Here is an 18,845-nt window from a genome sequence, read left to right on the forward strand (position 1 = left end):
CATGTTGAAAGAAACAACAAAAGAGGTGTTGTGTCATGAGGTTCAACGTTGCATTCAAGATTATTGTACTAAAATAGTGAGGTGCTTGCGTGTGTGTGTGTGTGTGTGTGTGTGTGTGTGTGTGTGTGTCTGTCTGTGTCTGTGTGTGTCTGTGTGTGTCTGTGTCTGTGTCTTTGTGTGTGTCTGTGTGTTTGGCTGCTTGTGCTTGTCCAGACCAATATAGTGAGATACCATGCCACAGTTTATACATGACAATCCCACTCAGACATAATACCCTAACAACAGGTAGGGTAACAACAAGTATCATCGTCTTTTGGTAGACACAGCCAGGCATCAAACCCTGACCTTCCATCTCAAGGCTGACACTTTATCCACTGGACCATGGAGGTGGTCAGCATCTGATGAGGAATGGACAGTGTGATGTGTGACCTGGCTGATTGTGTATAATCGTACCCAGACTTCATGGACCATTGCTCATGTCATCGACCACTTATAGGCTGTGTATAATTTCAGACCGCCATGATTGATGACAGTGTTATTCAACTGACTGGTGAAATTCAAACATTCACTCATAAACTGTAGTGAGTGAATTGGGTTTAACGCCGCTTTTAACAGTATTCCAGTTATATCGCAGCGTGTCAGCTTAATGTGGGAAGTGATGCAGGTCTCAAACGTTTACCACTTCGGTGAAACCCATGAGCACGGGTATGGTGCTGACAAACCTAGAAACACAATCGGGGCAAACCAGGATTCAAACCCACAATCATAGGTTTCTGGCGTGCCCCAGGGACGCAACTCTGCACAGCGAATCGCGGCGCCTTAGACGACTGTGCCACCCATGCCACCGCTGATTTAAGAGCTCAAAAGCAATGGACTATATGAGTTTCTACTCGCCAGGCCACCACACTGCACTGTTGGTTCTGTACTGGCTAAAGGAATAGATGCAGTCAACAACATTATCATGTTTTCTGATAAAACTTGGTGCCATCATCTTATGGAATTCAGGTTTGCAAGTTGCTGGGACGGAAAGCCAGCGGCCATTTCCGTATATAATGCTAATAGAATCATATGCATATAATGTCTTGAAATGCATATGAAACTGACACTTAAATTGGCGTTTACTGCCATCTTTGATGGACACAAGGCCATAATACTTGCAAGACACCAAGCCTTGATTAGAGTAATATTGAGATATTACCAACATTATTTCTTGAACATAACAGTTGCAGCAGGCATCCACCTTGTTTCTATGCATCCATTAACACAAGGGGCATTTCCAGCGTTATTTCTTGTACACTAAAGACGCAGCAGACATCCTCCATCAACACGGGCATTCAAGGTGCACGTGTATGCATCATTCAGTACAAGGGCATTCTGCACATGAATGCATCAATCAATACAAAGGCATTCTGCACATGTATGCATCCATCAATACAAGGGCATTCTGCACATGTATGCATCAATCAATACAGGGGCATTCTGCACGTGAATGCATCCATCAATACAAGGGCATTCTGCACATGTATGCATCAATCAATACAAGGGCATTCTGCACATGTATGCATCCATCAATACAAGGGCATTCTGCACGTGAATGCATCCATCAATACAAGGGCATTCTGCACGTGAATGCATCCATCAATACAAGGGCATTCTGCTCATGTATGCATCAATCAATACAAGGGCATTCTGCACATGTATGCATCAATCAATACAAAGGCATTCTGCACATGTATGCATCCATCAATACAAGGGCATTCTGCACGTGAATGCATCCATCAATACAAGGGCATTCTGCACGTGAATGCATCCATCAATACAAGGGCATTCTGCACATGAATGCATCCATCAATACAAGGGCATTCTGCACATGAATGCATCCATCAATACAAGGGCATTCTGCACATGAATGCATCCATCAATACAAGGGCATTCTGCACATGAATGCATCCATCAATACAGGGGCATTCTGCACATGTATGCATCAATCAATACAAGGGCATTCTGCACATGAATGCATCCATCAATACAAAGGCATTCTGCACATGTATGCATCAATCAATACAAGGGCATTCTGCACATGTATGCATCCATCAATACAGGGGCATTCTGCACATGTATGCATCAATCAATACAAGGGCATTCTGCACATGAATGCATCCATCAATACAAAGGCATTCTGCACATGTATGCATCAATCAATACAAGGGCATTCTGCACATGTATGCATCCATCAATACAGGGGCATTCTGCACATGAATGCATCCATCAATACAAGGGCATTCTGCACATGTATGCATCCATCAATACAGGGGCATTCTGCACATGAATGCATCCATCAATACAAGGGCATTCTGCACATGAATGCATCCATCAATACAAGGGCATTCTGCACATGAATGCATCCATCAATACAAGGGCATTCTGCACATGAATGCATCCATCAATACAGGGGCATTCTGCACATGAATGCATCCATCAATACAAGGGCATTCTGCACATGAATGCATCCATCAATACAAGGGCATTCTGCACATGAATGCATCCATCAATACAAGGGCATTCTGCACATGAATGCATCCATCAATACAAGGGCATTCTGCACATGTATGCATCCATCAATACAGGGGCATTCTGCACATGAATGCATCCATCAATACAAGGGCATTCTGCACATGAATGCATCCATCAATACAAGGGCATTCTGCACATGAATGCATCCATCAATACAAGGGCATTCTGCACATGAATGCATCCATCAATACAGGGGCATTCTGCACATGAATGCATCCATCAATACAAGGGCATTCTGCACATGAATGCATCCATCAATACAAGGGCATTCTGCACATGAATGCATCCATCAATACAAGGGCATTCTGCACATGAATGCATCCATCAATACAGGGGCATTCTGCACATGAATGCATCCATCAATACAAGGGCATTCTGCACGTGAATGCATCCATCAATACAAGGGCATTCTGCACATGAATGCATCCATCAATACAAGGGCATTCTGCACATGAATGCATCCATCAATACAGGGGCATTCTGCACATGTATGCATCAATCAATACAAGGGCATTCTGCACATGTATGCATCAATCAATACAAGGGCATTCAAGGTGCGCATGTATGCATCCATCAATACAAGGGTATTCTGCACATGTATGCATCAATCAATACAAGGGCATTCAAGGTGTACTACATGTATGCATCCATCAATACAGGGGTCTTTCAAGTCTTCACAGGCTTGCTATTGTAGGCAGGTCAAGGACATTATTCTTTGAATATTCGAAGGACATGACCGACTGATGTTTTGTTGGGTTTTAAACAGTTATATATGACTATTGACTGGTTAGATTGCTGAAGATAAGTGGAAAAGTGAAAATGGTTAATAATTGAAAAATGGTAAATATGCATTTTAAAGAGCAAATTCATTTGTAAGAAGATTGACATTTATATTTGGATATCAATAATGCACCATGTATTATACTCTATTGAAATTAGTTAATGTGTTGTCTTTAGGGCAGTTCTATTTTCCATCTTGGCCTTGGGAGTGGTTTCCTCAGTGATAATTGAGTTGGAAGACGGTGGTTGTTACAATTTGTTGATCTTCAATAAACGAATGTAGATGTGTGTATATCCTTCATTGAAAGCCTTGTTAGCTTTTCATACATAAAGTTTAGTTGATCCTGTATGCTTCAGCTTTGTTGGAAATCAAGGGTATATGGTATATAGTGGACAGAGTGTCTGTTTGGAAAGCAGAAGCTTGGGGGTTCAATCCCCAGCCTCATCGTACCAAAAGATGGTACTTGATGTTTCCCTGCCTGGTGCTCAGCATTACGGGAGCAAAACAAGGACTGGTATCTCAGTGGGCTAACACTATAAAACTGGCAATTTTGCTTGAAAGAATGCTTGAGGCCATTGGTGATGAACTTTGACACAAGTAATCCTCAATGGGCAAGAAGACAATATATCTTTCATTAAAATATTTTGTTTCTTTTTTCAGAAATGTATTTGAGGGCAGCTATGCCTACACTTTGTGTTTGTTACATGTTTCACTATAAGGTGGCCATACTATTCAAGCGACAACACTAGTTCATTTGGTTTCTTCCAATTTATTTTTCAAAATTGAAACGGCATTTTTTATTTTTTTTTATTTTTATGTTGCTGAAAATTGACCATCTTGAAGGGTATTTCTAGCGTCCTGATAGCCATGATTGTCAGGTGTTGGTCAGCATGACAAGAAATGGAGGGATTTTTTAAATAAATTGTCAAATGTCCTTGTTATGAAATCTTAAATCAAACCCATTTTTATTTAGGATAACAAAGAATTTCTATTCTTTGGATTTATTTTCATCTTATCTTGCAGAAATTCCCAAAGGTTAAAACAAAATATGGATCAGCCTTAAAAAAAAATCAAGATCATTTATTGCTCTGTCAGAACTTCAAACTGTTTTAGTTTGTTTTTTTCTTTCACTGCATCTGGTTTCAAGGACATTTTTATTTTAAAGATGTCTTTTACAAATCTAAAAAATATGAGACTGGAACAAAGATAAATTGATTATCGATGGAAGTGTTCTAAATAATGGTGGAAAAATGTCAGCATGGGCCTCTGCAAGAAAACAGCGGATGTAATTGCAATTCTTTCTCATTTTGATGGATATGGGTTAAAAAGATTTCTGACACCACTTGTTCAGAATGTCTAGAAATACCACAAATGAGAAAAGAATTATTTTCTTAGTCAAAAGATGGCTGTACCTATACAATCTCTGTGTAAATCTGAAGCCATGGTGTTTGTGTCATGGCAAGGGGGGAATATTCCCTAATCCAGCTTGTGCGTGGAGGGCTGCATGGGTCTACATTACAAATGTGTTTTTTTATATAAATGTAACATTTGACCAAAATGACCTTTTAGAACATGTTTAAGACATGGTAAGAAGAAAAAGTGTTTTCTGCAAAAGCCAAACCTTCCATGTGCCCAAACATCTTCATACCAAAACTTCTCTATGTCAAAACTTTGAAGATGCAACTAATATACACCAGCCATCAAATCAAATCTCCAAGTAGACCATCCACACACCATTATCTCCAAGTAGACCATCCACACACCATTATCTCCAAATAGACCATCCACACACCATTATCTACAAGTAGACCATCCACACACCATTATCTCCAAGTAAACCATCCACAGACCATTATCTCCAAATAGACCATCCACACACCATTATCTTCAAAGAGACCATCCACACACCATTATCTCCAAATAGACCATCCACAGACCATTATCTCCAAATAGACCATCCACACACCATTATCTCCAAGTAGACCATCCACACACCATTATCTCCAAATAGACCATCCACACACCATTAGCTCCAAATAGACCATCCACACACCATTATCTCCAAGTAGACCATCCACACACCATTATCTCCAAATAGACCATCCACACACCATTATCTCCAAGAGACCATCCACACACCATTATCTCCAAGTAGACCATCCACAGACCATTATCTCCAAGTAGACCATCCACAGACCATCATCTCCAAATAGACCATCCACACACCATCATCTCCAAATAGACCATCCACACACCATTATCTCCAAGTAGACCATCCACACACCATTATCTCCAAGTAGACCATCCACAGACCATTATCTCCAAGTAGACCATCCACACACCATTATCTCCAAGTAGACCATCCACACACCATTATCTCCAAGTAGACCATCCACAGACCATCATCTCCAAATAGACCATCCACACACCATTATCTCCAAGTAGACCATCCACAGACCATTATCTCCAAGTAGACCATCCACAGACCATTATCTCCAAATAGACCATCCGCACACAATCATCTCCAAATAGACCATCCACACACCATTATCTCCAAATAGACCATCCACAGACCATTATCTCCAAATAGACCATCCACACACCATTGTCGCCACAAACCGTCGACAAGCCATCGATGGACCATTACCAACCCACAGACCATCAACAGACCATCAACAGACCATCAACAGCCCATTATCATCCAATGTTACATCATCCATCCATCTGTCCACAAACAGCTTTCATACAGCAGCCATCTCTGTTTTCAGGCCCGTGCAAAGATTTTCACTGAGAGGGGTCCGTAGTGTATCATCGAGACAAACATACATACACATACCTAATAAACCAGCAATCTCTGTTTTCAGACCCGTGCGAAGGCTTTCGTTGTGAGGAGCCCGAGGTGTGCCATCTCGACAAACAGCGCAAGCCCATCTGTCGCTGCAATTTTCAATGCGCTGACGTCTTTGAGCCAGTTTGTGCCACAAACGGACGAACATACAGCAATAAATGCTTACTGCGCAGGGAAGCATGCAAAGCTCGTAAAGACATTGATGTGTTATATTCAGGCGAATGCACTCCAGGTTGGTAATCCGTAGTTATGAAACGCACTCCCATGCACATTTAATTTATGGTTTTGTTCATGTTGTGTTCATGGGTTTTTTTATTGCCAGAGCATTCCAAGCCAGCACACAGCCAGATAATTGAAGATATATACATTGAGTGTGATACAGACACAACTGTCTGCATGTTTCTTAATGTACTTGTTACTATTTTGAAATTTTTAATCATAATAAAATGTTTTTCATAAGCTATCGAAATATTCCTAAGAAATGCCAAGAAACAGGTTTGACACTTGATGTCTTTTTTGCATCACAAGATATTTGGCTCAAATAAATGTCTTTGTATCATTTAACATATCTTTAAATATCACACACACAGATATCGCTTTCTTGTTTGGAATTAATTGAGAATTATTTGGATTAACAGTTCTGATCTGAATTTACCAGTAGTCAAATTCGGGTGTGATATTGGAGAGATTTGGCATTTTTGCAGCAAGTTATTGGAGCTGGTCTTTCATTTTAGATGGTTGTTTTTTGTCTATAATAGTTTTGATGTTTTTTTAATCATTTTATTAATGTACATAATGTAACTTTATTATTACATGTTATTTGTGTACAAAATTTTTGTATTTTTTGTAATCTTATCAAAATTCTTGGAAATTGTGCGGAAGAAATGTGTTTCTGAAGTCATTTGCTTCGTATAACAGCTACCAAACTTTGCAGTTTTTATATTTTATTTCATTTTGATTGAAGCACTTAAATTTTCTTTTGTAACAGTGACAATGTTCAATCTCATTAAAATCTGGTGTTTTACTCTGATATTACATCTCTCTGCATGAAGATCTGAGGACATTTTGAAAGGAGGTCACATAAGGTGACCTTTCTCATCAACCAATCAGTGTCAAGGCTTCTTAATTCTCGATTTGAGTGAGCAAAACATTCAAACCAGCATATCTCATCTCTGTATCGGAAAAAAAGGAATATATTCAGAGTGCAAAAAAATAAACCTACGCTATTTATGTTGTTGATATTTTATAAACCATGTCATTTCTGAGAGTCATGGCGTTTACACCAAAAACTGTGTACTAAGGAGGGGACCTGTGAAGATTCCGGGGTAGAATAGGTCTTCAGCAACCCATGCTTGCCGTAAATGGTGACTATGCTTGTCGTAAGAGGCGACTAACGGGATCGGGTGGTCAGGCTCGCTGACTTGGTTGATGCATGTCATCGATCCCAATTGCGTGGATCGATGCTTATGATATTAATCACTGGATTGTCTGGTCCAGACTCGATTATTTACAGACCGCCGTCATATAGCTGGAATATTGCTGAGTGTGGCATTAAACAACAAACAAACAAACAACTAAGGAGGGTTTATTTGAGTACTTTGGCAGTTTTCTTTTGCTGAAATCAAAATTCCCAAATTGAGGTGGCACAGTGAGTGTAGTTCTACGCTGCTTTTGGCAATATTTCAGCAATATCACAGCAGTAATGGGATTCACTTATTTGACCCATGTGGAAATCAAACCCGGGTATTCGGCGTAACAAGCGAGCTCTTTAACCACTAGGCCCACCGCCCCTCTAAATGTTCATTAAGTTGATACTGTAAGAAATGAAAGTGAATCATTCAGAAAATTGACACCTGACACAAACTTCTTTGGAGTCGTCCTCAAATCTTTACTCAGAGAGGTGACATATCAGATCAAAAGATCTGATTTTCATGAGATTGGAAGAATATTTAACCTTAATGATCACAAGTCTTTCATCAGTCAGTATTGAATATATATTTAATAGAATAAGGATACCACAACAAGAAACTTTAGAGCACCCTGGAATATGTACAATCAAATTTCTACAATTGTTATACTGACTATGCAACATGCACAATTAATTTATGATCCAAAAAATTCAGAAAAATTTAAAAAAATATTTTTTGTGTTGTTTGCAGCATTATAAATTATCACACTTTGGCTTAATTGAAGAAAAAGGTCTGCATATGGGACAGTGTTGTCCTTGAATGTATGGATACATCAGTGATAGGACTAAGCCTTGTGCCCTCATTTCATAATTCTGATGGGGATGGCTGCAAAATTGCTAAGGCGGGTTAATTGCAAAATATGTCTGTGTTCATATTGTCCTGAAACAAAATTGATTTTCATTCAGCTATCAGTAATATTATTTCATATAAGCCAGTTTCAAGAAAGCAAAAGTGAAAATATTTAGGTACCATCCGAAGGTTTGTTTTGATATGTATAATTGCTCAAACATGTTCAAATTCTCAAACTCCTATTAGTTCAGATACAGTAAACTACAGTTATAACAAACCAAAAGGGACCACTAATTTTAGTTCGTAAAAACCGTAGTTTGTATAAGCATATATACAGCATTTATGCAAGAAATGGCCAGGACTAAAAAATAAGTTTGTTATATCGGTCAGTTTATTATAAGCGTGTTTGTTATAAACGTAGTTTAATGAAAATGCTATGACTTGGACAGATGGCTTTCAGATTTGGGGAGGGGCTGAGAGACTTATGGCCTAAAAAAGTTGTAGGTAGAAAAATATAAAATATTTAAACTTCAAATATATTTTATTGGAGCCCTCAAAATGATGAAGGTATGAGGAAAATGGGGATGGGGGAATATGGTAAGAAACAACACCAAATGTCTTGGCTGGATTGGCTGTTTATTGCAATAATAGGTCCTTGAATCCACTGTGTTTGCTTCTCTCCATCTTTGAGAGAGCAGAGTGTACCCCCCGTGAACATTCCGGGGTAGAATAGGTCTTAGGTAACCCATGCTTGCCGTAAAAGGCGACTATGCTTGTCGTAAAAGGCGTCTAACGGGATCGGGTGGTCAGGCTCGCTGACTTGGTTGATGCATGGCATTGATCCCAATTGCGTGGATCGATGCTCATGATATCAATCACTGGATTGTCTGGTCCAGACTCGATTATTTTACAGACCGCCATCATATAGCTGGATTATTCCTGAGTGCGGCGTTAAACAACAAACAAACCAATGAGAGCAGAGTGGACAGGAGGCTGGATGTCCTTCTACTTCTGCCCATGTATACCAACAGTAAATTAGTTGGGTTTCAATGTCTAACTGCGAGACTGTCCCTCCACCCTGGTCACACAGTGTGGCTTTAATCAAAGAAGGAAGTGAAACAGAGCTCACCATGTTGAACTTAACACCTTAAATACCTGATATTACAACATATCACAAAAAGTTTAAAACAATATATTGAAATATGTAGAATATATGAATATTTTAAAGCAATTAACATATAAACAAACCTTGGTCAGCTGATGAAATGATTTATATTCATTTATTCATATTTAATAGCATCTGTGATAGCACAATATTTGAAATTATTACCTGAAACTATGAAACATGAAACTCAGTTGGCTGTGTAATGATATCATCAATGTTTAGGAAAACAATAAAACATTTGATGCACAGGGCAGCATGAACAAGATGTTTTGTATCAGGTCCTAAACAATTTAAATCTGTTCTAGAACACCCTTTTGTGATAGTTTAGAAATGCTTCTTAATTTGTATACTTTTTTAACTGCACTGGTTTAGTTTTGGTCAAGATGAACATTTTGAAGATCACAAGCATATAACATTTCTCTTCATACTGTCTGGAAACTTCAATGTCCGATATTTATTGTTACTTTTCATTACAACAATTTTGAGGAAATGAATACTCACTCACACTTCTTACAGTTCAGTTTTACCAAATCAAGGGCGGATCCAGCATTTCTAAAAGGGAGGGGTTCAAAATATCAAAATCTTCTCTCAGATAATTTTACTGCCTTCAACATACATTTGGTTTTCAAAAGGGTGGATCCGGACCCCTGGACCCCACCTCTGGATCCGCCTGTGCACATCTTCCCGAGGCAAGAGAGTTAACTGACTTTAAAAGTCCAGTTTCCACCCTTGCCGAACTAGGCTGGAATTCCAGGGCTCGATCGTAGCGCCACCAGTGGTTATTATGAGTTATGTCCCTTCTGAGTATCTCCTATGGACCAATCCGATTCCATCACTTGCATTTGTTTCAAACAAAATGGCGGCATCCAGTAAAGACGATGTGATCGATAATGTCTTACATCGCAAAATGCATCAAATCACGTGAGCACCTTGATTAAAAACATGAAAAGATTTGGAAAATATCTGCTGACGAGTTGGCGGTGCACATGCTTTGCAAATCCTGCAATCGATGGAAATCTGCACGACAGTTTACGAACCAGATTTTGATTTCGGTGCACGACTCGTTAGTCCAGCCAAAATGTAACTCCATAATACCAGCCTAGTTCGGCAAGGGTGGAAACTCGAATTTTATAGTCAGTTAACTCTCTTGCCTCGGGAAGATGCCTTTGCATAACTCATATGAAAACAGCTTCATGGGGTCCAGTATGATTTTGAGTAAGCAGTTGTGTCGGGGGCAGTTAACAAATGCCTCAGTTTAATTTTATTTGGAGAACGCAGGATAATGCAACTGAGATCATACAATAATATCTTGATCATTAATTTGATGGCAAATACAGGTTGCAGGTTTGTAGGAAAATGTCTGGATTCCAGTTTGTTTTTATTACAATTCATATGTCACTAGATGCTTGAATACATTGTCACAAGGAAAGTCAAACTGAAGTGACAAATCATGTTATAAAGTATCTTTTCGCAGCAAGAGCATCAACTAGCCTTTTTATCAAAGTTTTGTTTCCACCCTTGCCACATCAAACCCACTGTGCTCAATATGTGCGATAGTCCAATCAGAGAATGTTTTCAAAATCAACATCCACGACTGGTGCTCCTTCGTATGAAAGTTGTTCCCAAAATCAACATCCAAGACTGGTGCTCCTTAATTCGTATGAAAGTGATTTACTGCTCAAATATGTCTTTTACATCTTTTAAACCCTCAACGATTGCCTATGTTTGTATGTCAGGAATGAATGTTTTCCTTGTCTGATCGACTTCGTTGTCGCCATCTTTTTGAAGCTATACAGACAAGAACAGCTATCTGATTGGATATCGCATTTTCATAACAAGGAGCCAAGAAAAGTGGCCTTGGTGTGGCAAGGGTAGAAACTCAACCTTGAGATAGGCTAGTGGACACACTTGCCTCAGGAAGATGGTTATAAAGGTCCAAGAACCAAATATCAAGAGCAACTTAGCAATAGACAATGAAGCTGGAATCCATGCAATGTCTTAATTTATATGCCACTCAAACAATATCATAAGGACAAAAGAAACTTTGACATGATTTGCACTTTTGTACAAGAAAATGTCAGACAGATATTTAAGTTTGAGTTCTGACTGTGTTGTGTATGGTATATAAGCTGTTATTACATGACTGTACATATGTTATATGTATGTCACCAGGAATAAACGTTATCAGTCCTGGGGCTGTACAGGATGAGTATAAGACAGACGGTAATTTTGACACGCCCACTTTCTATTTCTAGATTACCCATATTTTTAATCACACACTGTTCACCTGATGATGTTCCTTGAAGTTGAGAAAGCGTTGCTCTGGCATCAACTATTTTTTATAAATTCATAATTTACGTATTTTCTACTTTAGTTGTTGTGATTGTGCTTTTTGCCCTTTTCATTCTATGACATCTAAAATTATGCAGGGAGCAGATTTTCATTGTCTATATGAATATTTTGAAAATTGTAGTATTAACGATAAATATTTTGATAATTGAATGATGTACTTCTTTAGGCATTGTTGATGTCATTGCAGATGAATTTATATTTCTCACAAGTGAAACTTATGACACAACATTAACACTTAGCACAAGCATTGCTATTGTTGCAGTCTAACATTTCAGCTTTTTTAAGCCATGGTTTCCTAAATCAATTTCAAATTTCAGAATCTACAGTTTCATTCTTTTTCCAGGCTCTAATACAGCAGTTTTTTTCTTCATAGTTTGTAACAGCCAATCAGCTTGCAGTGTAGCTGTCATTGGTCAGAACCATAACAATAGGAACCAATCAGCTTTCAGTGCAGTTGTGATTGGTTGAAACTAAGCATAACAACAAATCAACTCAAACATTTTATTAGTCAAAGCATTGTAATAGCCAATCAGCTTGCTGCAAGATATGATTAGTTAAAATATTAGCCAATCATACTGCAATATAGTTTCAAAAGTTGAAAGAGAGGGAAATTTGAAACCAAGGCTGCTATCACTGTCGTGATTCCCTTTCCCAATGGGTGTTAGACCGTATGATGTTGTGTGGTGAATATTGTCTGGTTGTATCAATATTGTGTCTTCCTCTAACTTTCTCTATTTGATGTTGAGTGACAGATGCTGTTTTCTATGATTGCATTGGGTTCTCAAAGCCAAGGCCCAGGTGTGACAGAGCTTGTTATAAAAACTAATGACTTATATAAATATAACCTGGAACAATACAAAACTTTTGCTTGTTACAAAACAACACACAAATATATCCTAGCTATTGTGTTTTGTCAATAATATTATAATCACCCTCCAAGACATAACAAGTTCATTACTTCTTGCAAAATTCCCTGTAGGGGTTTCGGGGAAGTATATTGTCCCCAGTATCCTCAGACTGAAAATGGAATTTGTGTTGCAAAGATGTCCACTAAATATTGAATAATAGCCTAAGAGATTCAAGCTTCTGTGTGCTACTGTATGCAAAAGGCAAAGCTCACCTCCACACAGGCAATCTCTGGTTATCTGCCCTTGGCACTGGTTGGGTAAAAAATGTGGAATTCTAAGTTTAAACTGAAAAAAGATCATCATTCAAAGTTTGGTAATGTCAAAGTTGATTTTATTTTTATCGAGTTTGTGTGCAGTAAGATCATTCAAGTAATTAATTGAATTAGAAAAAGTCCAAATATGGGTGTTATAACATAGTGTCTGTATGCTGCCTGACATCCTGTTGATGAAACCAAGCATACACATCCAGGAGTTGATAAAAACTGTCTGAATTGGAAATCACTACGTATGAAGCCAGGGATGGAAGATTTATGGACCATTTCAAGAATTTTCAATTTTGTTTGAAAAATGTTTTCTTAAGTAAATTAGAGTCATTTGTCTTAGCAGTTGTAGTCATCGTACGGAAAAGACAATTCTCAATTCTATTAACTGAATGAAACAAACTGCCGAAACTGCAAGGAAATTAATGATTTTGCTGACTTAAAAGAATGATGTCTTTTTTTCCATTGAGACAGGTCCCAGTTTCAATACCAGTAGCTTCAGAATTTAGCAGAACACTTTAAGTGATTAGAAGTTCTAGTGTCAGTGATAAAAATTTGACATATCGATACATCTTCAGCTTAAATTTCTTCTGAAAACTATTACATTTTAACTGTGAAATATTCATTTAATGCACTGGGTAGCAAAAAAGATTTATATTGATATTTTCTAAATTTTAAGCAGGTATATTATGCACTTGAAATTAAACTATTTTTTTACAATTGTGACAGATGATAATATAGATACATGTTTTATTCATAGTTTATTTCATTGGAATTCTTTTTTGGAATAATTTGGTCATACAATCACATACATTTAAGATTGAAAAGGATTCATTTATATTTAGGAGATTTTGGAATATTTTAACTTTGAAAGTATAGTTTTAGGTTATAAGGGCTCATCAATTGTAACACAACTATAATTCATATCACCCATATAAAATCCATCTCGAAAGAAAAATAGATTTATTGGAACCGAAGTAAGATGAATTGAGGCTTCAAGAGAAATTCTGTGAACTGTGTACTTCAATTCTGCAGTCTTTTTCACATCCGTACCATTGTTCACATGATCAATAATGAAATAAAGCAGCAGAAAATTATTAATTTGCACTTAACATTTTTTGTTTAATTACATGAATGATAAATCAAATATTTTAATAGTTTATCTTAAATACACCTTACATCACTAAACAGTTGTCAGTGAATATAGGTTTCAAGGTTTCAGTTTTCGGTGCAGAGTTGTCTCCTTAACTGTGCCAGGATCTGCTTGTCATGAGTTTGAATCCCATACTGATTTGGTAAGGATCCTCGTTTTGTCATCATGATTCCCATGCTTGTGGGATGCACTTATAAGTACAACCTATAAAATAAAAGATTCAGATGACTGAAATTCTATGAATTGAAGGTGAGGTGAAATGGGAGGTTAAGGTCGCTTACATTCGAGTTTATAGCATTAATATAGTGACAGGCATGCATGACTGTGTGTGTGTGTGTGTGTGCTGCTACTTGTACTTGTCTGAGATAATGTCGGTTTAATTGTGCCAGCCCACTGAGATACCTTGCCGTATGAATACCCAACTCAGATACAATATACTGACTCCGAGCAATAAGTGTGCACATGTGCCAAATCCCAGTCTTTTCGGACAATAAAATATATTTAAAGCAAACAAGAAACAGTATACTGCCTCTGAAGCCCCTTAATGCCGAGTGCCAGGGCATGGGATCGGACCGCCAACCTTACATTCTCCATGGCGATGTACAATCTACTACAAAATACTGTTTAAAGTATTTGGATTGAGGGTTAAGGTTCTTTATGTTTTTAGTCTCCATAGCAACTTTGATTAGAATATGGTTCAAATTCTATCATTTAGAAAAGCTTTGTGTTGTTTGTCAGTGTGTTTGATATTGGTGTTTACTAATTGTTTATTTTGATGTTTCTTTTCGATGTTTATTCTTGTTGCACATTTGTGAAATACCATTTTCATTGAAAATGACATCAGTATGTATAGAATTTATTTGTTTATTTATTTGTAACATCATTTACAGTAAGTGTCAATATTCATTGATAAAAAGCAGTTCATTAGAAACAAGAAGTAATAATTGTCAAACGATGTAATGAAATACCTCTCGACATTTCCTGCAGTAAAAACTGTCATTTTCATATAACACCATTCTTTCATGAAGTTGATAAAGATATTATTCTTCATAATCACTTTGATACATTACTGTTTCTAACATTTTTGCCAGTTTTACTTCATGAAGAAATTATATATATTTCTTTGTCATTCAAAATGGTTACCCATTTAGAGGTTTATTGTGAAAAAACATTCCACAGTTCCTCATGTGCCAGGATGCTAATGCATGCTCCAGTCCACACTCTGAGAATGAACAATTCCTTAATATATTTGTTCTGAAGAACGTTGCATCTATACTAGAAAAACTCTGTTGTCACTTCCATTATAAACTTTGTTATGCTGTAAGTGTAGCCTACAAAGTCTGCATCAACAATCAAATTGTTTAAAAAACAGATCCTTTACTTTTGTGCAAAATCTTTCAAATTCAAAGAATATGAAGTGAAAATCTTTATTGTAACTCATTTATCACATTTTATAATTAAATTAAACATACATTTTGGTATATATTCACCTTTAAATGTCCTCATTTTTTAAGCATAATTTGAAATCAGTGGTTATTCTTCAAATTCAGATAATTATGTTATTATTTGTAACTCTGTAAAAATAGATTTGACTCTGGTGCAGATTTTGTTAAGATGTGAAATAATATGCCTAGAAGCAGAATTGTACATTTGTATGTCTGTTGATTTCTGAAGGTTAGTGAGATGTTCTTTTGGATTGTTGGCTTAAAGTATATGCTGCATGTAAGATAGAGCCTGTATAACCGTATAACATCATGCATGGTCTATACCCATGAGAAGCCAAAACTTATAAACACACACTCAAGAATATTCATCAAAATCCGGATTTTGCAGCAAAGAAATTTTCTTGCAAAAACATGGAAAATTTAGTCGATTGAACCACGATGTTTATTTCAAATATTAAAAGTCATGTCTCAATTTTTTTTCGACCAATCCCATTACAGTAACTAACCCATGTGACAAGATTCGCTGCGGAGATGAAGAAGAATGCAGTGTTGATCGGCAAGGACGTGCCTCCTGTGTGTGTCCTCCACCATGCCAACCAGTTGTCCGGCAAGTCTGCGGCAATGACAGCACGACATATGACAGCGAGTGCGAACTACGGCGACAATCGTGTACACAGAAAGTGTATGTCGTGGTAGTTCACACAGGCCCCTGTGGTAAGAATTAAAGGTTGAGGAAGCATTTGCCATACATGAAGTGGGCCAGAAATGTATTTTAAATATTTGCATTGTAACCCTCTTGATAAAGAGGACCCATGAAGATTCCGGGGTAGAATAGGTCTTCATCAACCCATGCTTGCCGTAAAAGGTGACTATGCTTGTCGTAAAAGGCGACTAACGGGATCAGGTGGTCAGGCTCGCTGACTTGATTGATGCATGTCATCGATTCCAATTGCGTGGATCGATGCTCATGATATTAATCACTGGATTGTCTGGTCCGGACTCTATTATTTACAGACCGCCGTCATATAGCTGGAATATTGCTGAGTGCGGCGTTAAACCACAAACCAACCAAACCAACCAACTTGATAAAGAGATTGGTAAATTCTTGTCAAATCAAAGGTTATGTTTTTCAACTCTGAAGACAGGATGATAATAGTAATTTAAGGGACACTTTTAAAAAATATATTTGTCCACAGTTACAACAACAGCCCAGAATAACGGAACAGTTAAAATGGTTTGAAATTTTTTTCTATTCACCTGACTGCTCTGTCTTTGATGGACCAGAAAAAAAGAAGATTACGACTACTATAACCTTAATGAAAAGTAAACGGTGAGGTTTTAACTAATCAATGATGGAATGGACAGTTATAGATATGCGTATAGTTTTGTCTGGCCACGATAAGGTTTGTAGGAGAAAAAGATGAAGAGAGATAAAGCCTTCTCCATCACAAGTAAATAAATGCTCATGTCACTGTAAAGGTAATAAGTATCCTGCACTTTAAACATATTGTTTCATACTAAAACTAACCATCCCAAACAACCCATTCCCCCATAACTGTAAAAAAAAATGACCAATACAAAAATATTAATATTTTGACCTTCCAAAACTAAGAGTTGCTTGAAAGGGCCGAGGATTATGATGAATGACTCATGTGGCCGTCTGTATATGAGTATTGAGTGTCTGTAATTCCTACCACGAGAGTGATTAACAGCTCTCATAATTATTTTTTATTGTTTATTTTGCCTTGGTAATGTTGTTTGAAAAAGAAGAGCTTGTTTTTTCTTTTATATTTTCAACTATTTTAAAAAATACCTGTAATAAATCTTATTTCAATTCAGTATGTTACATTTGAAAATCATTTGAAGAAAATCTCATATGGACATAGTACTAAAAAATGTATGATTTTATAATTGATGTGACAAACTCTAAGTAAAAAATTATAATCCACTATGATGTATCAAAGGGCTTGTACGTTGCCTGTGATAATGTCACTCAAAACTCAATTTACTAAAAAACCTATCTCCTCCGTGAAGATCTGGGTTAAAATTGGTCCTCAGCAACCCATGCATGTTGATTTGGTTGGTTGGTTTGTTGTTTAATGCCATACTCAGCAATATTCCAGCTATATGACGGCGGTCCATGCATGTTGAAAGTGAGTGAGTGAGTTGGGTTTAACGCCGCTTTTAACAGTATTCCAGTTATATCGCGGCGTGTCAGCTTAATGTGGGAGGAAAGCCCAAAGTGATGCAGGTCTCAGACGTTTACCACTTCGGTGAAACCCACGAGCACGGGTATGGTGCTGACAAACCTAGAAACATAATCGGGGTGAACCAGGATTCAAACCCACAATCATAGGTTTCTGGCTACCCAAGGGACGCAACTCTGCACAGCGAATCGCGGCGCCTTAGATGACTGGGCCACCAATGCCCCCGCGTGTTGAAAGGGGTGACTAACGGGATAGTCAGGCTCACTGACTTGGTTGATGTCATTAGTGAGTGAGTGAGTGAGTGAGTTGGGTTTAACGCCGCTTTTAACAGTATTCCAGTCATAGCACGGCGTGTCAGCTTAATGTGGGAGGAAAGCCCGAAGTGATGCAGGTCTCAGACGTTTAACACTTCGGTGAAACCCACGAGCACGGGTATGGTGCTGACAAACCTAGAAACATAAATGGGGCGAACCGGGATTCGAACCCACAATCATAGGTTTCTGGCATGCCCAAGGGACGCAACGCTGCACAGCGAATCGTGACGCCTTAGACGACTGGGCCACCCGTGCCCCCGCATGTTGAAAAAGGTGACTAACGGGATAGTCAGGCTCACTGACTTGGTTGATGTCATTAGTGAGTGAGTGAGTGAGTGAGTTGGGTTTAACGCCGCTTTTAACAGTATTCCAGTCATAGCACGGCGTGTCAGCTTAATGTGGGAGGAAAGCCCGAAGTGATGCAGGTCTCAGATGTTTACCACTTCGGTGAAACCCACGAGCACGGGTATGGTGCTGACAAACCTAGAAACATAATCAGGGCGAACCGGGATTCGAACCCACAATCATAGGTTTCTGGCATGCCCAAGGGACGCAACGCTGCACAGCGAATCGTGGCGCC

At 38.1% G+C, this 18,845-nt stretch overlaps 1 protein-coding gene across 8 annotated transcripts in view; it reads left to right on the top strand.

Annotated features, from left to right (window-relative positions):
• The window catches only part of LOC124149287 (agrin-like), a 472,283-nt gene that overhangs the window by 388,355 nt on the left and 65,083 nt on the right, over positions 1-18,845 (top strand). For 7 of the 8 annotated variants that reach the window (XM_048394137.1, XM_048394138.1, XM_046520773.2 and 4 more), the window contains 3 exons: positions 6,220-6,435; positions 11,799-11,849; positions 16,243-16,458. In XM_048394137.1, the coding sequence (XP_048250094.1) occupies positions 6,220-6,435; positions 11,799-11,849; positions 16,243-16,458 (483 nt within the window). The remainder of the gene's footprint in view (positions 1-6,219; positions 6,436-11,798; positions 11,850-16,242; positions 16,459-18,845) is intronic. The other variant, XM_048394139.1, reaches the window with a different exon arrangement.

Source organism: Haliotis rufescens, unplaced genomic scaffold, assembly GCF_023055435.1.
Source record: "Haliotis rufescens isolate VD_foot unplaced genomic scaffold, xgHalRufe1.0.p SCAF_13, whole genome shotgun sequence".
In the NCBI taxonomy this organism is placed as follows: domain Eukaryota; kingdom Metazoa; phylum Mollusca; class Gastropoda; order Lepetellida; family Haliotidae; genus Haliotis; species Haliotis rufescens.